This window comes from Molossus molossus, unplaced genomic scaffold (assembly GCF_014108415.1).
Source record: "Molossus molossus isolate mMolMol1 unplaced genomic scaffold, mMolMol1.p scaffold_m16_p_15, whole genome shotgun sequence".
Classification (NCBI taxonomy): Eukaryota; Metazoa; Chordata; class Mammalia; order Chiroptera; family Molossidae; genus Molossus; species Molossus molossus.
In genome coordinates this window covers 41,101,234-41,124,883 of record NW_023425350.1, presented here as the reverse complement: position 1 = coordinate 41,124,883, position 23,650 = coordinate 41,101,234, and the positions used below count along the sequence as shown (strand labels likewise).

At 36.8% G+C, this 23,650-nt stretch overlaps 1 protein-coding gene across 3 annotated transcripts in view; it reads right to left on the bottom strand.

Moving 5' to 3' along the window:
• Positions 1-23,650, bottom strand: part of VRK2 (VRK serine/threonine kinase 2) — an 80,567-nt gene that overhangs the window by 10,361 nt on the left and 46,556 nt on the right. Inside the window, exons 8-12 of one of the 3 annotated variants that reach the window (XM_036262627.1) lie at positions 21,714-21,846; positions 13,326-13,446; positions 9,963-10,021; positions 6,120-6,283; positions 651-812 (exon numbers count right to left, since the gene is read on the bottom strand). In XM_036262627.1, the coding sequence (XP_036118520.1) occupies positions 651-812; positions 6,120-6,283; positions 9,963-10,021; positions 13,326-13,446; positions 21,714-21,846 (639 nt within the window). Of the gene's footprint in view, positions 1-650; positions 813-3,869; positions 3,954-5,735; positions 5,803-6,119; positions 6,284-9,962; positions 10,022-13,325; positions 13,447-21,713; positions 21,847-23,650 lie in introns of those variants that run through there. The other 2 variants (XM_036262628.1, XM_036262629.1) reach the window with 2 other exon arrangements.

Below are 23,650 nucleotides of genomic sequence, written 5' to 3'. Positions count from 1 at the left end.
GGGGGGGGGGGCAGGTAGAAAAAGGGGGCATTAAATTATTCTATTGCACACTGTAAACTAACTCAAATCATTTTGGGAAAGATGGTATATTAATCATACAAAATATTGGCCTTTCTGGGAAGAAATTTTTTTCACTGCAGATATAAATACATTGTACTCTTCTTGTCAGAAAGGTTAGATTAGGAGAGACTCCTGCTGTTGGCTGAGTGAGTCATCTGCTAAAGGTGAGTCACTATCCAACCAAATGATCAAATGATGTAGAAAAGACATCATTTTAAACTACAACCATATTGACAGAGAAGCGCTCACTTACCCTTGGCTACGAGGGTCAGACGGGAGGAGGCAGTGTGGAAGCATGGGGTACGTTAAGAGTCCCTAATGGATCCTAGATGGCATAAAGAATTTAAGTGCACTTCATTACACTCCTAGGCGAAAGGGAGATCAGGTCTGTACGCAAATGTGTCCACTGTCATTCTTTTTCTGTGATAACTGGTGTTGGCTGCTTTGATTCTAGCAGCTGGATAGAACATTCCCTGTCCCTTCTCATTTAACAAAACTATACAACCTTGGCCCTCAGAAGAAAATAAAACGTCTTTATTCCCAAAGGGCATATTCTAATGTAACATTAAGGAAAAAGAAAAGCCTCTCACCTGCGCGGTGTCTTTGTTCAGCGATCCAATCGGCTTCTCCTCCTTTTGCACTGTTCTCCCTGGTGCGCAGGACTCAGCACCTCTCTCACTGGGGACGGTTTTTTCTATTAACCTATTTCGCATCTGATTGACTTGCTTGGTTGCAGCCTTTTGCGAATCAACCTGTTGATATGGAGTAAGTAATAATATATAATGAAAACTTGTGACATGTAAAAAAATGCATTCATGTCCCGATTCTTGAAAATTCTAAACTTGCCAAGCTTTGAAAAAAGAAATACAGAGGAAACCAACAAGTGGACGTTACAGAAAAAATACAGTAGTTGGCAAGATCCTGACCCTTTCTCATCAGTAGGACAAGACCAATTAAAATTAGTGTCTCTGTTGTGCACTCTCTGGAAATTATCTCTACAGATAACCTGCTTATGGAAACAGCACTTTTACAGAAAACTGTCACATTTGAAAACTGCACATGAATTCATTATTAACCTTTGCTGGGAGTGGATCCAGTGTATCTTTTTAGTTTAAATTCTTATTAATTAGAATCTTAGTTTTCTATCACTGAAGTGAGCCTAATTAATGTGAATGTGTAAAGGCAGCTTATGATGTTGCTTACGTTTTCGTGCAGGTAATTTACCCTGTAAGCAGGTGAGTAGCAGTTCATGTCATCTAATACTGTGTACCAGTATCAGAGGTTAAGTTCTACAACAAGCTTGCTTCTTAGGTTTCTTTTTCACACCACGGTGTTATCTGGGGGATGACTGACTCTTAATAACCCTGAAGTAGACAGGGAAATGGAAGCGCAGATCCCTCAATACAGCTGGATGATTGAAAGCCACAGTGAAGGTCCTTATGTGAAGTATTTGTTCAGCAGCTTCATGTTTATAGCAGCTGAAAGTGCCATCACCTTTTCTCATGGGTTAAACAGGGGGCAGGAGATGGGACCGGCACCAGGGAAATAATGGAGTAGCCAGTGCCAAAACAGAATGAATTACACTGGCCGGACAAGCAGAGCCTTCAGATGTAGTCTCTCAATTTTTAGCTTCTACTGCCAAGTGTGTTCACTCTTTCCCTTTAAAGTATGCCGGTGTTTTGCGCCTAGGTCTAAGTTGTCACAACATCCTTTATTCACCCTCCTCTCGGATCCCAGCTTCTCGGGACAGCAACACCGCTGTCTTTCAGTAACCTGAAAATTGAAATTGCTTCCCAATCACTTGGGGGTTCTTTATTTCCACCACTCAACTCTCCCACACTACTGGAGAAATTCCTGTGTATCCACCTCTGAGCCACTCTCGCGTTTTGGTAATAAATGCTCACCACACTGCTCAGTGTGAAGCAAGGACTTTCCCAAGGCTGTTGTACGCAGTTTTGTCCTAATACAACACTGGCTTGCCAATCACCGAGAAAACGTGTTCTATGGTGTAAAGGATTAGTTGAGATGTTGTTAGGCAGGTTAGGCCTGACAGTTTTGCTCTGGGAGCCTCTGATGGGCAAAGATTTGGGCTAATAGACTCAGTCCTCTGAGGCTGGGTCTGCGGTCAGGTGGCTGGACGGCCAGGCTGTGCTGCAAGTCACCTCCGCCTAATGCATGACACGACAGCCGCTCTGCAAACGTGCTATTTCTAGGGGAAGTTTTAAAGTGCACAGAACCCTTAGTTGTGAACACGGTCAAAATTGTTCTCAAAGTTATAAAAATACAGAAAACACTGGGCATCCCACAAAATCAAATAAAAGGAAGCTATCCAAATGTGTGTCATTTTGAGAAAGTGGCTCTTCAAACAACGTACTTTTTTTTTTTTTTTTTTTAATTTCCACTAGTACTTCACACTGTTCTACAAAATCAGGAATACTTTTGGACCCTTAAAACTTAATATGCCAAAAATGTGCTTATAATGGAGAATTTATATTCTACTCTTCTCACAGAAAGTAAAAATGAAGACAGGTTTAATAGCATTATTTGAGAATGAAAGCTCAAGAAAGAATGTTGTAAACATCAAAGTTCAGTACAAAGATTGCTACTACCAATAACAATATATTCACCTCTAGCACTGCTATGGGAACCTCCAATTTAGAGTGAATGTAGGAATAAACCTTTACTGTCTGAAATCTGGGTTACCTTGAGCATTTTAACTCTGACCTATAGCTACTCCTCTGCCTATGGAAAGCATTTAAGAAGGATGGGTGGCTTCCTATACCCAGGTGTCTATACTATTAAAATATGGATTCAGGTATCATCTTAAGGAAGATGATATTGATAAACTGATAAAAGGACCCACTATACTGGCTCCAGAAGAAACAGCTGATTCCAGGGTGGAACTGGAACTTCAATAATGCTGGTTTTTCAATTTGGCTTTAGCATTCTCATCTGGGAATTCTAGAGCTTTAGCTCACCTCAGTAAGCATTCTTACTGAGAGATGGTTTCCTTCAGTGAATTTTAGACATTAAATCCCAGTGGATGGCATAAATAGACTGTGGTAGCCCTGATGACAGATTCTTCTAATTTGTCAGTGCTACCCAGGAGCCATCAGTGCGGCTAGAGGGTGATTTCAGCTACATCCACCGTCATTCTGACGGAGGCAAATACCCCCAAAGATTTGCTTTTCAGGAAAAAATATCAATGTCTGTGCCCTCTTGACAAAAATTCATTTCCACTTTAATTCCAGTAACAGTATTTGAGAACCTCAAGAAGAAGGTTCAGTTTACAGGGAACAGTTTATGATACCTAGTAAAACCCAGTACTGAAAAATAACTCATTTTTCTTTTGCAAAAAGATGATGTAAGTTTGCTGAGGTTCTTACAGTGATGTGATTATTTTCTAATACCTAACTAAAACATATTTTTAAGAATTCTAAATTTACAAGACACAACCACAAACTGAGGGAAATAAAGTTTTTAAAAATTAAACATTCATAACTTTCCTCTGAATACGGGATGATAGAAACATTTTATTTATCTAAGAATAAACATTTTTCTGGTCCACTGGCTTCTTCTTCAGTATCTTTGTCTAAAAGGTACAAGTCCAAAGTTCATTCACTAAACTGTTAAATAACTAGAGTGATCCATGTGTAGAGTAATGAGCAATGTTTTTAAGAGAATTTTAAGGCGACTGCCCAAAAAGAGAAGAATTTGGGGCCATGTGATTAATATCCATTTTGGATTTAAAACTGTAGTTGTTATGGAAGCAATCAATTGCGGAAACCATCCTTACTGTGCAGAAGGACGGGATCTAGGACAGTTTATACTGTCACACTTGGCTTTTGAACATTTTCAAGTTTGGTTTTTTCCAGCATCATAAAACCTGTAAACTTTAAAAATAAAAATTAAGACACTAAGGTTTAGCCACATATAGTGAACCTATATTTTATACTATAATTATTCAATGTATTTATATACTTAAAATATTAGAGAAATTAGGTCATTATCCAATACATATTGATATGCTATGAAATATATCTCCAAATCATATTTTCTATACGAGGCTGATCATCTTGTTAATAGAAACTAAGGTCTTAAGAATGTATATTATTCTTAGTGTTTTCTTTTTACTTATCATCAAAGTGGTCTGATCAGAAGAAAAGAGTAAGATATTTCTGATTGAGGCTCATTGGGAAAAAAATGTTTTATGTTCTGTTCTCTGCATATTAAAATAGTTTCACAATCTCCTTAGAATTTGATGAAACTGAAAATTCTGGTGAATAATTAAAATTTTATATCAGAGGATACAGCTATTGGTTTTTAAAATGGCTTTTTTATATTTTAATTAAGTTTATGAAACTGAAAAACTCCAAAAAAGGAGGAAAATACCCTCCTTAAATTAGTGCAGATTAAATGGTGACCATTATGGCAAGGGAAATACTATGTCAAGGAAATGGCTCTTTGTTTTGTTGCAAAAGTGATAAAAACACAAAAGTCAACAAAACTGTTAACATAAGTCTCCGTAATTACCAAGATCAAAATCCAGTGGCTTTTTATTAAACATGAACTTTTGTTCTGCCTCCTGCAATACGTAAATAGTGCTGACAATTGGTTTGTGAGGCACTTGCTATAGTAAAATGTAATTGTATCATGAGAGAAAGGTGACAATCAGGAGATCATGAAAAAATTACATATTCTCACTGGTAGTTAATTAGCCATGCAAAACCTCCTCAAACAGATATTCTCTTCTATTAGGAATGATTACTATGCAGGCCTACAGATGTCAATACCACAGTCATTCAAATACTTCTTTCCCTACTAATTGAAGGTTGTAAAGCTCTGGTGTCAAGGTTTTGCTTCCAAAGAGCTAATTTATGACTAGAAAGATATTTTATGTCTTCAGTTGCAGCAGCTACAAAATTCAGCAAATCAGAACCATCTGTGCTCTGATACTTGCCTCACCGTTCAACCGGCAGCCTATCAGTCACACTGGTTTGCATCCTGCATTCTTGGCTCGTGAACACTTGCGATGATCCAAAGTTCATAAGAAATATTAAAAATGAGTGGCGTCCTGACCCCACCTTATTAGACACGCATGAGGGGAGAAACGCCCTCCCACTTTTGCATGTGGATAGTGTTAAGAAAGAAGTGGCTATTGGGTTACCTGTCCAGCCAGTCACATTGCTGACAGCAGTCTCAGGTCTCCCCCACCCTCTTAAAAAATGTTTTCTCCTAATTCTTTTGTATTTATTGTTTTAATTCTGTTTTCAAGTTCCTTTTTTTTTGAGTTGGTGTGAGGAGCTAGTTGGAAAACAACTGAGTAAAGGAAGAGATAAAACTTAAAAAAAAAAAAAAAAAGAATTGTTTCTATAAATTGAAATATCAGCCCTGGTCGGTTTGGCTCAGTAGTTAGAGCATCGGCCCGCGGACCAGAGAGACCCGGGTTCGGTTCCTGCTAGGGAATGAACCTTGGGTGCAGTTTGTCCCCGGTCCTGGTGGAGTCCTGAGGGTGGCAGCCACTCGATGTCTCTCTCTCATGTCGATGTATCTCTCTCTCTCTCCTCCCCTCTCTCTCCCTCCCATTCTATCTGAAGATAAATGCAAAAATGTCCTTGGGTGAGAATAAAAAAATAAAAAATCGAAATATCAGCACATACAGATAATTTACTCACGTCTAAGAATATTACCACCAAATCATGGCCAACTTGGTATGCAAAAACGGAAATAACTAAAGAAAACCTAAAGAAAAGCAGCAAATAAAGGTTCTCATCAATAAGGTCAGATTAGACTTAACCTAGTCCTATCTCCATGACGACAGTGACTGCTGGAGTTCTTTAATAGTACACAACGGACCACAGATCCTACTATTTTTCTGTAAGAAACGGTATGTCAAAAAGACTTTCAACAAAATTTCTTGGCGCTGAGTTAGGGAAACAGGAATTAAGTATAATAAACAAGAAACTGGGTTGTCAAACTCATTTGAAACCTAAAACAACCTCATTGGGAAGAAAGTGTCACAGAAGATAATCGTAAGATCCCAGGACCATGTTACTTACTTTTTGACAGTCTGGAGTATGCACACTTACACTCTCTTCTTTAGTGGAAAATTCCAGTGGGTTAAGAATTCCACCTGGGTTCAGAATTTTCTTGAGCATTTGATAGTTTGGCTTTTCATCATATGCCAAATTATGAGCACATGCCAAATACTGGGCTATTTCACCTGTGAAGTATTAAATGTTTCTTTAAATGTCATTCATAATTGGCAAGGAATGCCAAGACCCCAGCATCCTCAAAATCTCTCTCTCTCTCTCTCTCTCTCTCTCTCTCTCTCTCTCTCTCACACACACACACACACACACACCATAAAGAAATTAAGAATGATCAATTCAATAAAAAGCACTATTAAAATGATATCCAAAATGACTGAAATCTACAGTGACCCAAGATGAGAGAAACTGGTAAATTTTTTACACATCTTTGTGCATACTTATTAATTTACTAATCTTATCAAAGAAAGCAAATTTTAAGAATGACATACAGTTAGTAATTTTGATTTATGGGTGTAACTACTAAGAAATACCTAAATAATACAATAGATCAAACGTGCTTTTTTTTTTATGTTTTAAAAATTCAGTTAAAAAAATTGGTACTTACTATAAACCTCCTTACTTCAAAGGAAAAAAAATCATTCCAAATTTTAATTAAGGCTTTGATTTTGAGATTATAACAGTTAATTTAGAAATGACCTTGATTGTGCGTGTTCAGCTGTGAGTGACTAGAATTCGCCAAGCCTCTCGAGTCCTCCACACCGACAGCCCGGTGTTCATGTAGCCTTCCTGATTTAGCGCAGAGGGGTGAGGAGTTGCCTGCCACCTTTTACTTTTTCTCTGCTATGATCTCCTGCCTAGGACTATAAGGTAACTCTCCTGCCCACCAAAAAGTTTATGAACGACAAACTTTTAAATACAAGTAGAATTCATAAGCAGAAGTTACAAACATAGCACCTTTGCACTTTCGTTTCATGAAGGTTCAATCTAAAAATCTATTTGCAAGTGATAATACCATACAGTTTAAAAACGGGCCCATTTTCATTTGTTTATGATGATGTTTAGATAGTCCACAAATTAATGTTTACAAGCCTTTCCCCTTCAAAAACATTACTGCCCCAGACACCAGTACTTTCCCACTAAGCTGGTTACATCCCATGGTAGGACCACCTGGGAAGCTCGGTGGGCTGGCAGGAGAGACATCCTAAACCCTTCACCTCCCCTCCAGGCCCACCTCTGATCACGTGGGGAAAGGCAGAAAATCAGGGTTTCACTGCCCCTAGGGAAAAATTCCAAAGGAACAGTCATCATCTGTTTTTCTTCCATGAAACTCAGAGAGTGACCATCGTACACCGTGCTGTCCACAGATATTCTCTAGGAACATGAGGCTCATGTGACTAAAAGGAGAATCTAGGCTCTAGGGTTTTTGTTTGTTTGTTTGACATATGATGGCAATTATGCAAACTACTTCCCCCCTCTCTGACTTATAAGATAGGTAAAATCTGCTCTTTAGCTTTCTATCAACCCAATTTCTATTAACTAGCGAGTGCTGTGGTTTCATCATATGAACAACTCATGTTTGAGGGGCCCTTTGAGGGCATCCAACTCCTGAAGGGATGATCAAGGAGAAAGCAGATTACATTACATCCACTGCTACTTGAGTATAAATATTCGGTTGTTCCTTGGGCCTTTCAAGATTGGTAAGCCAAGTTTGGTATATATTACAATTCTATTAACCAAAACATCCCAAATGGAGAACAGAGCCGAATGTGCTGGGAACACTTTGCAGAAGCCACTGCTAGAAGACAATGGAGGACTCCTGGCATTCGACCAACAGGTAGCAGCTGTTCTGCAAAGCCTTTGGGGTCTGGGGTTTGAAAAACTAGGTACCAGTGAGCTAAGGAGAGGGAGCAAAAGGAAAGAGCCACTTCTGTTACAAATTTATTATTACAAACCTGAAACATAGACTTCTGTGATGTAGTACTGGTTTCAATGTTAGCCTTTCAAGATCTGGATTTATTATATTAAGTACACTTTTTAATTTACTAGCATATTTCCAGAGCTATAAAACAAAATACTTGGAGTAGTATGAAATTATGATATTCTTGAATCATCCACTTTTTAAGCTAGTGAAATATTAAGTATCATTACTGACTATCATTTCAAGAGAGAGAAACTTTTGAAACTACTATGATTACACTGAGCTGGGCATGCACGCTGCAAACTTCTTGGCTGTTTTATTTTATAAAATGTCTTAGTAACAAACCTTTTGTAAGTCAGTTTAATTTTCTTGCTTACAGTACCCATTCTCTTAAGCCTAACTAATTAACTTAAGAGACCTTCAGTTAATATTAAGGTTCAACATTTTGTGCTTTAGAAATAGAAATCTGAATTTCATAAAATAATATTATAGACTCAAATGGCTTGTACCGAAGAGAGGAACCTGGCACTCCTCCCTGGAGTTCTGTGTCACTCACCTCTTCTTTTAACAAAGCTCTAGACATAGAAATGTCACGGAATACTATGTTGTATAACCCAGGGCATCTGGGCCTTCTTTTCTACCCAAAGCTGGACAGTTACCTATTGTGAGGAGGGACAGGAAAGGTACAGGAGATCTACAAGTAAACAATGTCTGACCTCTCCCCAGCTCTCCTTTGTGCTGTTCTGTTGAGTGAAACACAAGCTGTATGACTTGGTAAAAATGTCAATAGGACTATTAGCCAAAAGTGAATATTGGCATTTGGACAAAGTCACTCAATGTAGCTACAAAAATAGTACACTTTCAACTTTCAACCCCGCCCCCCAAAGTGAGAATCCTCTCCTGTGCTCCCCACTCCTTGAGAAGAAAAGCGACGGCGGAAAGTGGGGACACAGACCACGGTCTGAGGAAACAGAGGTGAGAAAGCAGATGTGGTTGGTTTCTCTTTTGTGCCCAATGACCATGAAAACTTTGATTTCTTGTCCAAAAAGGGCTATGAATATAAGTTTACGATGATTTAACTCTCTGAAACTCTCAGATGGAAACTGACACTGTTTGTTTGACCTTGGCTAGAGGGTCAGTGTTCGTGTTCACTTTCCTAAGCCAGCTGAAAGCGAACTTTGCGACTGCCCAGCATAAACAGAGAGCAAGGGTCACTCGGCTCCTCCCTCTGAGAAAAGCAAGCCTGCCAACCAAGGGGCTCCCTTCCGCAAGGCAGTGTAACTCAGTTGTTAAACTGGTGTTGATGTGTCCTGTGTGCGTCGCAAATGACAGGCACTTGGGCAATTCTGAACTTATTATTTTTAGTAATAATACTGTCAATGAAAGAACTCCAAAAATGGTCTATACTAACTTGGAAGGGAAAACCATTTAATGAAACATACCTCCAAATCCCAGCCTCACGTGTCTTTGCCAATCCAAAATTTTGTTGCTGGCTGTTCAGCCAGAATATAACCCAGGGTCTGAACATTCAAAAGTTTAATGAGTTTTTTTTATTACTCATTGAAAGCAGCCTTTTCTAAGATCAAACTGATCTTCTTTCAACAATATATAGTGGAACAATGATAGAAAGTCAGCTCTAGAAATACCAGATAAAGCTGACTATAAACCTGGGCATGATTCCCATAATATCCATTTATCCAAAAACAAATGCAGTCAGCAGAGCCTAGAAAGCTGCCTAGATACCTCCGGGCAGCGCTCTTGTGCTCTAATGCAGAAAGTGTCTAAGCAGCCTCTGCTCCAGCACCTATCTGTAAGTTTCCTGCCGTCCCTGCAGAACGGGAGTGGGTGGGGTAGAAGCTGTGAAACAAGAGTGTCAGATGTGGTGACCCGCAGAGCACACTGGAGAAGGCAGAGGTTATCATGTGACTCACAGCAGCTGCTTCCAGAAGGAGCCCATTTCAGCACCGACTCGGGGAGCTCATCCAACAGACTGAAACGAGAGAGAGCACAGTGAATGTCTGCGATCCCGTGATCCACTGCTTTGACTGGAAAACTAAACTCAAATTCTGAATTGGTGACTCACCAATACCTTGATTTTAGTACTTTTTTCACTCAGTGGTAAGAGGGAAAGTGGAGGTGGGGAAGATTCCCCAAATCTCACTGACCAGTTTTATGTCAATCATCTAAAAACTAAATAATGTAGAATGACAGATAAATGCTCTAATTGAAAATTTACATGTTAAAATACAGAAGTAGCAAAATCCGTGTGTTTTTCTTTTCCTTAAAATCAAGAAAAAATACATAGAAAAAGTGTTTTGGGATTTTGAGGATATTTTTCCTCAAGTACTTACCATTGGGGAGAGGTAAATTATTTAATTACTTATGTTTATTGTTCTCCATTGGGCAGTGTTTTACGCTGTCTTATGATCACACGGGTTAAAAAGAAATATCCAAAAAACAAAACAAAATAAAAAACAATTTCCAGTGTTTTAGGCTGAGCAAGTACAACTCTCAAGTTGCGTCAGCCGCAATATATAAACATTCAACTAAAATAACTGATATGGATGCGTGACTCATAAACTCAGACATAGGCAGAATTGCATCAATAAATGCACTGATCTAATATCACCCTATGTCAGAAAAATAAAGGGCATAAGGGAGATATGGTATCATGGCTAAATATGCAAGCATGCCCTTATGGAAAATTCAGTGTTATGCCTTCTCAGCAAGTTGAATAAATTATGATTACAGATTATAAATACTATAAGAAATTTGAAAATGTCTACAGTTTACCTTAATTATACACTTCATAATAGATTAGCTTTACTGATCTATATATAGGTTTTTACTAATAATCACATCAAAATGAAGATATTAACATATGTAAGAACCCCAAAATGTAAATAAGTTTATATTTATTAGCATTATAGTTTATTATTTTATATGATCCCCTATTATCACCCTGAATATACATATGTAAGCATAGTCATTCAAGATATCTACAAGGAATGCATCTGTCTTTGCATATTAATAAAAGACTAAAATCATTAGTAAGTCTTGAGAGAAAAACATACATATAATCACTAGAATTAGAAGGCTAATCTTTTTTTTCCTTTAAAACATTTTATTGAAATTTATAGCCGAGTAATAAGGCCAGAAAAAGAAATGGAGTAAAATTCAAAATAAAAAGAATAAAACAGTTTTTATTCACAGATAACATTATTGTATATGTATAAAAATAATAAGAATTAATAAATGGATTGGGTAAAGTTACTAGTAAACAGCAATACACAATTTAATTGTATTATTTATTTATTTATTTATTTTTTTAACCTCACCTGAGGACATTTTCCCATTTTTTGTTCAGACAGAGTGGGAGGGAGAGAGAGGAAGAGAGATAGAGACAGAAACATCAACGTGAAAGGGACACATCGAGTGGCTGCCACCTGCACAACCCAACCAGGGCCGGGGACAAACTGCAGCTGAGGCACGTGCCCTTAGAGGGAACCGAACCTGCGTCTCTCCGGACTGCAGGCCAATGCTCTAACTGCTGAGCCAAACTGACCAGGGCTTTTTTTTTTTTTTAATTTTTTATTTATTAATTTGTTTTATTAAAGATGTTTCTCATTATTCCCCCATTGACACCCTCCTCCCCTCCCCCCACCCCATTCCCAGCTTTGTTGTCTATGCACCAATTGGAAAGAATATATGTACCCCTATGTTCATAGCAGCACTATTTACAATAGCTAAGATCTATAAACAACCCAAGTGCCCATCAGTAGATGAGTGGATTAAAAAGCTGTACCCAATGGAATACTACGCATCTGTAAGAAAGAAAGATCTCTTATCCTTTGAGATGGCATGGAAGGACCTGGAGAGTATTATGCTAAGTGAAACAAGCCAAGCAGAGAAAGACAAATATCACATGATCTCACTTATTTGTGGAATGTAATGAACTAAACAAACTGCTGAACAAAATTAACCCAGAGACATGGAGGTGGGGTACAGGCCTACAAGGCTCGGGGGGTGGGTGGATGTTGTGGGGGAAGAGATAAACCAGAGAACTTGCATGTATGCATGACCAATGAACATAGAATGCTAATCTTTGAAATAAAGTATATTATTCAAATTAAGTAAACTAAGGTGGAAAATTGGATACCAGTACTGTTTATATACCTATTACTATGTTTTGACTTGACCCCTATACTGAAAAATGTCAGTTACATGGGGGTTAATATGGACACATCTATCACTGCAATAAATAACTGAGTAGATAGTTATAAGCTTGACTTATATAAATATGTTCATTTTGGGTGAGGGACTAGGATGATCAAGATTCCAAGTGGAGAAACATTTCATATAATATACAGTACGTCAGTATTTACAAATGTCATCTGTATTATTCTGCATCTCCAGCCAGCCTTTCTCTCTATTAAGAACCGATGCCACACTGAATTTGAAGATTTGTTTCTATGAATCGGCTACCCCTTTTGTAAACTTCTGTTGTAACATGCCCTGCTTAGAACACAGCTGCCTTTCCCAGCTGCGATATTGTATCTGTGGATAGTGACTGTTGAGCATATCTTAGTATATAATAAAAAAATAGCTATTCTGTACTTCATGCAATTGACATTTTCTTAGGTTTGATAAGTGAGAAAATGGTAAAATAGTAACACACTCTGTTCTCAGTCTGACCTAATTTTCATGCTAACAGATTCTAGCTGAGAAAAATCAAATGTGAAATATTAAAAATGTTTATAAGGCTGCAGGATTATCTTTTACATAAACACCTCATATAAAAATGTTGTTTGTTTCTTCTTTCAGAAACAAAATATACTCCCTCCAAGACACAGGATTAAGAAAGAGGTAGGTTGTTCTCACTTGACAAATATGGGCCATATTTGCCCCATTTCACATTGTTGCTTTGCGCAGTTAATATCCATCACACCCAGCTCAGACTACCTACATACACTTGCACAATGCTAATTCAAAAACACTCTTGAAAACACCACCCCCTAGAATCTAAGCTTTGGAAAACACCATGTGAAGGAACAGCTATTTCACTTTATATTTTGTATTACAACTCACATACCTGAGATTTCATAGGTGTCATCTTCATGAATTTTATGTCTGTCAGCTGTTTGGTTTTTTTAAACAATATTTTTTAAAGCAGATTAAGAAATCTGCTTTGGTTGTCCTGTTGGGTGAATGGCAATCCTCTCAGGAGAACTAACTCCCTTTTCTGGACCCCTTCAGACCCGTTGCTGTGTGACGGGATCTCTGAAAATCCTTACTTTGCTTTAGCAGTCTGGACAGCCACAGGGTCCCTCAGGTTCCGTTCCCAGGGCAGTTTCCCACACACCCACCGCAGCAGACAGTAGCCGAGGATTTCAAGGTCACTTCGTCTGGACAGGGCTATAGGAGTTAGCATTAAGAGAGAAAGATGAGGGATAAGCAAGTTTTGAGAAATAGAGAAATCACTGATTTAACTACTATTGATGAAATACGAAAAAGCCAAATGGCCAACGTGTTTTGTTTGTTCAGCTGGAGTAAAACTTAACCGTCTAGGCGTTTGGCTGCAGTCCACAGACAGGCAGTGACTTGTTGCTGCTGAAAGTAAGGGTCAGTTTCCTCACCTCCTCCAACTTCATCCTTCCTTAGTCTAGCCTGTCACATGAACTTGATCTCCATGGCCTCTGACATGATCCAGACAACCCATAACCTGGCACCAACACTTTCTCAAAGAGCCAAGCAGTAAAACAAAGAAATAAATGTCTGCAGCTAAATTGCTAACATATGTTCCAGGAAGTCCATGGGGTCTGCACTGGTCATGCGGAGACCCTTTGAGTGCAGACTAAACACTGACGGCCTTTTCTGTTCCACTCACACGAGTAGCATTTCAAGTTGGAAGAATATGACAAAACTGCCATCTAGTGAGCAGTATGAAAAAGCAGGTCTGTCTTAAGATTTTTCAATTAATGAACGTAAAGGATAAACTATGCCTACCGTTTTGGGTACACGGTTCTAAAATTTTATGAATATTATTTTTAGGTATAAGCAGCACTAAATTAAGCTTGCCGTCAAATATCCTGATGGAAAATATAAAGATGAGGCAAGGGTATGCATGGGAGTGTGGGCAGAGGTGGTGGGAGGCAGATTTTAAAGCCAAACAGAGGCTTTCAGCATTTACAAAATGGCTTTTTAAATAAAATACAGTAAAAGAACATTTTTTAGGCCACTGCAAATATCATTTATATCAAACTTCTAAATGCTGTAGACTAATTCTATCAAAATTTTATATTTTCAAAAGTGCATTTCATAAGATAGACAATAAAATCAAGAAACATGACAAATACAACAAATATTACTGAAATGATTAAAAAATTAACAAAATAAACTCATTCTTTTAACCATCCCAAACTGTTATAAAATGATAGGTTGGTATTTATATTTCTGCCTTTTCTTGAATGTTTACCTGTAGAGAGATAAACAATCTCCTAAATGTAATTTGTGGTTGTTAAGCCTTCTGTAAACAGGTATCTTATTTTATTATCTTTCATTAAATAAACTCCAAAAATCACTCAGTAAACTTAGTTTTTAATTTAAAAAGTTATCTACTAAGAACAATGCTGCTAGCACATCACAACTACTTTTGGTTACCATACATAAGTCATTATAAAAGCAGAAGACAAGATAAGCTCTTACACATACTCTATCTTAACTGCTATTTGAGTCTGGGATTATTAGGCCCCTCAGTCTAGCAGAATGCTACAATCCCATGGGGCCATTTACTTTCTGCACAAATTTCAACAATGTCCTAATGCAAGTCCTGGCTCTCGTATTAAAATAAAAACACAATCTCTACCACACGGTTTTGTAGTGATTTCTTTAGTAATAAATCTCCCATTAATAATGGAATGGTTCCATTTGTACAGATGTGTTCACAAGTCCCTTTTCCATTATGGCAATTTCTAATTACCACCACTTAAAAAAAAAATCACATCCTCTAATTTTCAAAAACTGAAATCCTGGCACCGGGTGGCCGACACAGGCTACACACTAGAGGCCCCTGAGGAAAGCACAGTCGAGAAGAAAAGGGGGTGAACCTTCCCAGCCACTTCCCTGTACCCACCCCCCGAAGGATTAATTGATATGAAGCAACAGTAATAACAAGTGATTTAGATTTCTGAACCAATCTTTCATAAACTAGCCTTCATTTAAAATGTTTTTAGAGTTAACTTTATTTCACTATAATAGTTTGGTCTTAACCTAATTAAAATACATTATCACATTTTTCAACTTTTTACTTTTTTTTTTTTTTTTTTTTTACTGCATACATACATTAGTAACTATGGTTAGGTAAGTGTTACCACTATTTCAGTTCAGTTCTATAGAAATATGTGTAATGTTTTTTAAAAATCCTATATTTTTGCCTGGCTGGTGTGGCTCAATGGTTGAGTGTCGGCCCATGCACCAAGAGGTTGCTGTTCAATTACCGGTCAGGGCACATGCCCAGGTCGAGGGCCCAGTCCCCAGTGAGGGGCATGTAGGAGGTGACCAATCGATGTTCTCTCGCATAGATGTTTCTATCTCTCTCCCCCTCCCTTCCTCTCTCTCTAAAATCAATAAAGAAAAAAACATTAAAAAGCACATATTTTTAATTTTAAAGTTGAAATACATATGGATTCCTTTATTTCTGTATAATTTGTATTTCTGTATAATTTACTATAACATATTGGGTTCTTCAGTTATATTTGATAATTCATATTATCATTTACTATATATTTTCACATAGACTTCCTAAAAAAAAAAATCAAACTATTATTTATGGTGTTACTCGACTGTAGCAAAATTTATTTTTATTTATTTTTTAATTTTACCCAAGGACATTTTTCCATTTATCTTCTGATAGAATGGGAGGGAGGGAAAGAGAGAGTGAGAGAGAAACAGCAATGTGAGAGAGGCACATCAATTGTCTGCCTCCCGCACAACCCCGACCAGGGTCAGGGACAAAATGCAACCAAGGTACGTGCCCTTGGCCAGAATCAAACCCACAACTGTTTGGTCCGCGGGCTGATGCTCTAACCACTGAGTCAAACCGGCTAGAGCAAAATATAGCAAAATTTAGTTCTTAATATTTTTCATCTATAGTCTCTTGTTACTTTCCAAATATAATTTCGCATTTAATTTTCATTTAGGTTATTAAAATGGAGCAATGTAAACAACTCTTTTCATGGAAAGCCTTGGTGTTCTCAATTGCTCGATGATATTTCTAAATTACAAAGTATCGCTAAGAGTAACAACAATTGAAAAAAAAGGCACAGGTAGGGACTTGAATTCTATTTCATTAGAAAGCTGATTAAAGAAACAGTTGTCTCTAAAATGCATAATTAAAATAAAAACAACTGATGTGATTTATGGAGCTGCTACTGTGCCAGACACTCTGACTCCTTTTATATTATCTCATTTAATCATCTAACAATGGTAAGTATTAGTAACCTTCTTGGCAAATAAGAAAACAGAGGCTCAGAGAGGTTAAATAACTCATTCAGCATCACGGAGCAAAGTTTGACAACGGAGCAAAGTTTGACAGAGCTCTGCACTGAATTCCATCTTTCAGAATCCAAAGCCCACATTCAATTTAATAATTACTTTGCCTCCCATACAAATTACTTTGCATGGTTAAACATCATGCAAATAACATCACATATACTACTTCTACAGTTAGGTAAGTATATGAAGTAGGTATTTTAATTTAAACCACCAGCAGATAAACTGATACAAAGAAGTTCTGTTGGCAAGGAATAAAGAAGCAGCAGATCCTGAGGTCTAAGCGGGAGCATGAACAAAGTTTTTCATGTGACTACCTTTTCAAGAAACTTTTTCTTTCAAGCTACTTCATTCTGATGAAGAAGAGTGTCTACTTAAAACATTAACTCATACAATGTTAAATGGTCCTTCCAAGCTGGTACAAGAACCGAGGAATTCCCTTCAAGGACTGGTACTTATTCTAAAAACAAACCGGAGTGAAATCATCTGGGCCCAATTCATCAAACGGAATGAAAGAGGAATTGGGAGAAAAGAAAAGTGCAAGTGTTAATCCCAAAATGAATCTGATTATTTGCCTAAAGGGTTTTCTGTTTAGTTTTATTTCTCATATAGAGTAACGTTATGAAGTGTGAAGAAAAACAAGTTTAGTAGGAAACAATAAAGTGAACTTGAAAACTTTTGCCTCAAGCAAACAAGAGTTTAAATGCCCCAAATACTAGATTATAGGCTCAGAAATGACAAGCAGAACACATCTGAGTAACATGTTCACCTGGCCAAGTGGAGGGTGATGATCTATAAAACAAATCTAAATTTTATTTTTCTAACTAGTAACCTACGTTATGCAGTGTTTTGTAAATTCAGATAGACAACAAGCTAGAAAATATTATGGTGGCCACAAGTTTTTGCAATTTGAAAAAGGTTATTCAGAAAAAAGAATGCAATGTGTGACATTGCAAATAAAATATTAAACCCAGGTCTCCCTTGTTTTTTCCATACTCTTTAAATTCTAAGCCTTAGTTTTTTTATGAAACACTACAGTGAGGGTCTTAGAAAAAGTTATTCAACTGAGCAAAACTAATGGCATCTTACATGTATGTGGTCCATGTGTATTTTTAACCCAACCAAACAGTCCCAGACCTACATCATGACTTTAAAAGTCATGTCTAAATGTCAGAACTGGGTTATGCCATGCAGAAGGAATCGTGTCTTCATTATTGTTTATTGATACATCAATCAAAGACTATTTACAGCAGTTAAGTTTACCTAAAAATAGAAATGAATAGTATTTTTTTCTTATTACTAACAGATCCAACAGGTCATATCAGTAACTTGATTTCCCTTGACATCTTACAACTGAAAAACAGGCTCCTTGTTTGAATTATTGTTTAAGAAGATAAATACTGTATCACTTCCCCAAGTTTGGTGACATGAAAATCCACTTTCAGTTTATTTCACATATATTTTGTAAGTTGGAGTGCTGAATTAGAGTGAAATGAAACCATGCAAGAAATAACACAAGACTTGGATTTCATATACAGTAGCAACTGGCAAAAATAAAAAAGTATGTAATATATCTTTTCTTGATACTGAATATATTACATAAACAAACAGACATTTAAAATGCAATTCAGATATCATATTTTATGTTCATCCATGATGTCAAATTAAAACAGGTATTATACACTCAATGCACAGGTCTGAAGTATTTAAAAAAGCTCGATATGTTAAATGCAGTATATCTCTAGAGAAATTAGGTATTGACTGCATGCCTCAGTGAGTAGAAAAATCTACAAAAATCTATACCACACATTGATCCAAATATTGCTTTTTTAACATTACTAAGAATGTAACAATTTTAAAATAGTGTATTTGACACAGATATAATTCTCTTTAATTATCAGGCAATGAGCCCAAAATATGTCAATGTTTATACATGTTAGTTTTTATGAAGAATACAAAATTAATAATAGAAGAGATAAGCCCAACATATATTACTCTAATTTTACACTAAATGAAGCATTTCAGCCACTCAGAAAACACCTTCTGGTTGTACAAGAGTATTGAGTTTGAAAGAGTAACTGCAACTTTTTAAAAACATACAGATATATAGATGTATGATAGTTTCAGAAAGTTATTTATCCATTCATCTGTCAATCTACTCACACATCTCTATGTATCTCTTTAGTTTGTAATAATACAAGCTACCTGCTTTCATAGAAAGTTGAACTAGAAAATGCTTAGGTGAAACTGCTGATTGGCACCTTAGACAAGCTCCTTCATTATAAAAATCCAACTAATCCACAGAAAAATGAGTTAGCTGTGGTTTATGAATAACCACTATAAAAAGTGCAGAAACCAGCTAGGCTGATCGGGTTAACAGTGCCTGTCGAATGGCTAATTCATAAGACAGTTTCACATTGAAGCCTGAACATTCCCGGGTCTGACCAGACACAGATGTACCTGCCACATGACACATGCTGTGACGACCAGAGGCTCCATTTCCTAGTGACAACTTGTTTTGTTCTTGATGTTTTCCTTTGCATTATCTTTCTAAGTAGGTATTTGATCTCCTAGTTGCACTGGTATAGAAAAGATTTTTCTGAGATTAAACTACATACTGACTGTACTGAAAGTAAACACATAAATATGTATGAATCTGACCTTCTGCATTAACCTACAGGACTAGTGGCCGTGTTTATTCTGGTTCCTAGATATGACTAAATAATTATTTCACTTCTAATAAATCCTAAAGTGAAACGTTTAATTTTGGAAAATTAAATGTAAAATATCAGGAATGAATTCAAACATTTGAGGATATCAAACCCTTCATTTTATATACCAGACTAAAATATATATGTAGTCTGGTATATAAAATGTAGCTCTGTGTGTATGTGTATACATATGTGTATGTATATACATAGGTATGTATGTATACCTATATGTAAATATAGATATGCCTAGAAGTTTAGTATAAACTCTATTTTAAATGCATTAGGGACTCTTTTGTAGGAATCCTATGCAACCTGTAAAAATGAATATTCGCTCCAGCACATAACCTTCCAGCAAACACCAAAAATATGTAATATACTCTTCCCTCATTAGTCGTCCCAGGGAGAGATATCTTTCTACCATCCTTCTCAGTTCAATATTCTCTCCCAAAGCCCTAGCAGGGTGAAATCTACCCAGCTCATCACGTGTATTATTCTTTAGGAAGAAAAAAACTTAAGTGGATTACATAATAAAAGTTTCTTCAAATCTTTTATCAAGATAGCACAATAAAAACACTGCCCTAAACTATGGAATAATTATAGAGGACTTTCAGAATTACCACAGTTCAAACACTGACCAGGCTAACATGTAACAACTCTTCTTCCCATTCAATGATCACACTGGTTTCTTAGTCGTTTAACCGTCAAAGCACAGTATCAGGATTAGAACTACCAGTTGAAATAAGTGGCTCAACCACAAATTAATACAATTAGTAACATAACCAGAGCAATGCTTAAGAATCTGTATGATGCATTTCCAGTTATACCACTATCAAAAAAGTACCTCCCAAGTTTCTGAAAATTCTTACAAACTAATAAATCCAGCAAAAGGGAACAATAAAATTCATTGAGAGTAAAAAAACTTTAAATGGAACAAGAACCCACTATCAATAAGCATTTGATTCTTACATTTCTTAATTTAATTAAAGTCATGTCCCATTTATATCTTTAAATGCTTATTGATTCATTAACAATGTAAATGGTGAAAAAAATACAAGATTTCTTAATTTCTGAGTGATCATTACTTTTCTAACCAAACTACCATTGAAAAATAATGTAGTGGTTTCTTTTACTCTAATCCAACGTATAAAAACTTACTTTCCATTTCAGAAAATGTAACCTATGATTCTTGGGGAAAGGAAGAAAGTATACAACCAACACACTTTTTCATTGGCCTACCTTAAACTAGGGTGGGTTTTAATTGCTGTGGAAAATGATCAAGACCCTCTACATTACATGGTCAATGGTCCTTTTAATAGAAAAGGCAATAATATACAGTTGTTCGCACCAACTAAAACTCGTTACAAAGTCTCAGTTTAGGGTAACAGTTCAACAGCCATTAACAAGTGCAAATGTCTAATTGCCTTTTAGTGAAAATGTGGTTCTTTCAAAGCTGTTTAAAATTATTTGTATGGTTTAACATACTTGAAAACATTTTTATAAACAAAGTTTAGAAAATATAATTTTGAAAGGCAGAGTTTTTCAATAATCACCTTTTTTTTTTCTTTTTCTAGCATAACATTAGAATTGACTTTTTGTCTTGCTGACAGAGCAACTAAGAAAGTACAGTTACATTGACCATATTGATTGTGAACAAAGCAAGCATCAGTGGGATTCTGCACCATATATTTTCAATATTGACCTCCTATTTCCTTTTCCATGGCTTTCTGGGTCGGCTATTGGATTTGGACTGCAGTGTAATAAACAGCTAAGGTTTAATTAATGGTAAATGAATACAAGACATAGGTTATGACTTTAACTAATTAGGGAATTGTTGAATTAAGTCTGCCTTGGAATGCAAGGCAGTATAATCAATATCCAATAAAAGGACTATGTATGTAATTTACCTGCAAATGTGTTTCCAATACCATCAAAGTGAGTTTAAGTAAGTAAGATATATGAAAGGCGACTAGGAGAGATTTCCACAAATTAACACTTTATAGTTTCAGAAAAGATTTTCTTATTATTGAGAGATGGTATCTTCCAGAACTCTGATAAGGGCACAATGAAAAACAGGAATAATTCTCCACATGTGCACCTTCACCAAATCTGTAATACTCACTGCAGCATAACAATTCAGTGGCTGACCTCCGAGTTTAACCTACACAAACGAGTGTTTTCCTGGCCAAAATGAGCATCAAGCTTAGCTCTCTTGACACCCCTTTATTTTCTCCCTTGTCACAGTCTGGATCTCCTCCCTTGTTAAGACAAATACTCAGTGGCATACAGGAAAACCCTTCCGATAAAAATCTCACCAGCGCTCACACTCCTCAAAGCTACTTTGCAAAGGTCATTTCACGGAGTCTTATTACTCTTTAATTATTCTTGTGAAATAAAAATAAGAAAAGGAAAAAAGAAACTTACGTACTCCCTTGTGGGCATCCAAACTGGTAAACTCCATTGTCCCATTATGGCCTTTTCTAGGATTTTCCTGATACTGTTTGTGGTTCCCATTGGGACAATATCTGTAGGCAAGTCCATAATCTGCAAGATAAACCTGGAAGACATGAACAGACAAACGAATAATGCTTTTGTCCTCTGAAAATATAACCTTTATAATTAAGTCTTAAAGAAATGTTAGGTTAACAGTCTTAGAGCTACATTTTATTAAACCAAATGGTACCTCAGGATAAAATATATACAACCGGGGGCCATAACAACTAACTTTCCAGCTTGAATCCTTATTTCATCATAGGCATATCTTGTTTTTGAGTTGACTTAAATTGTGCATCTTTTCATTTTGCTCCCAAATTTCATTCCCTCCAGGTGGCCATCTAGACTTCCTAAACAACATGTCTTTTCATCTGGATTCATGCAGCTCATAAGGCTCTGCCTTTCCTTGTAACCGCTCCCTGTAACATAACACTGCTTCAAGCAGGAAGGGGGAGATTAGAGCAAACAATCTGAAAATATAAACCTAATGTTACAGGTGTCTCCACTAACAGGAAGGATAAAAATAGTGAACAGAATGTAAGAGGTAATGACTTTTAAAAAAACCAGCAGCGTATTGTCTGTATTTAAGAATGGAACACTGGCTTTTCAGACCGATCCATGTCATCACTGCTATCTTTGCAAGTCAGTCAGAATTGCAAGCAGGGTTTCCAAACAGAATATAAATTGATAAAAGTCAGAAGGCAAGTCAAGTGAATTTTTCTCAGATGAATTTGGAAAGAAAGAGGGGGAAGAAGTAGTTTTATGGGTACAGCATACACTGAATAGGGAACTGTTATGACTAGATATTTATTCTGACATGAAGTCAAAATACAGTAGTCCCCAACTATATGTTACTATGCCACCCCCCCCCCCCCAAGAAGAAAGCAGTCTCAACTTTTAAAATGTGTTTCACACATATTTCTTTAAAATTTTGGGATTGAGGAAACATTTCATGATGTAGCTACAAAACACCAGAGTATTACCAAACAACTTGTATTTTTAAATATGTCTATTAAAAGAAAACTTAGTATTTATTTTTTAGTTTCTTTAAGGTTTTGGTTTTATGATAACCTAAGTAGGAGGTATTTTGAACTTCAAAATATAAACAGCACAGGGCTCTCTCCATTTGCTGGAGAGCACAGCTTGTAGAGTGTCAGAAACATGGTATTTCGGTTTTATTTCTCTAGCCCACAGATGCTGTTTCTCAACATGGTCTCAGAAGTAAATGACCCCCTGTTCTCAGTCACTAGACTTCAGGATCAGATGTGTAACTGGTTGCTTACTTTCACTATTTATGATGCATTTTTATCTTTATTTATTTCAACTAAACAAATAGACTTCACTTTACAAAGCAGATATCCTGGAAATGTTCATATCGATAATTTAGCAAACAGAATATATTAAATACACTAAAGTAGTTTACTTAAAAAAAAATAAGAGCTAATCAAGAAGCTTTTCATGTAGTCATTAGCCAAAAAGACAAGACTTGAACTTCATGGAGTACCTAACATACATCAGAGCATGCTAAGAGCTTTCCATCGCCTGGCCCCTGCCATCCTTAAAGAAATCCCGCCCAGGGAGCCTCGCCTCCAGCTCACTAGTGCAAACTGAAGCTTCGTGAGATTATGTGACTTGTGTAGTAAAATGGACTCAGAGTTTGACTCCAGAGGTTTTACTTCCGGTCACTGTTGAAGGGAAATTGCACTGCACAAGTTAAAAAGAAAAGGAAGACTTTATTCAGGGCCATTGCAATAGGGGAGAGAGATTAAACCCAATTCCACTAAAACAAAGGTGAGAAAGTTTGTAAGCACCGGGGCAAGCTAGTGAAAAGTCCTGGAGGACATTAGGGGAGGTCGGTCAGTGTGGCT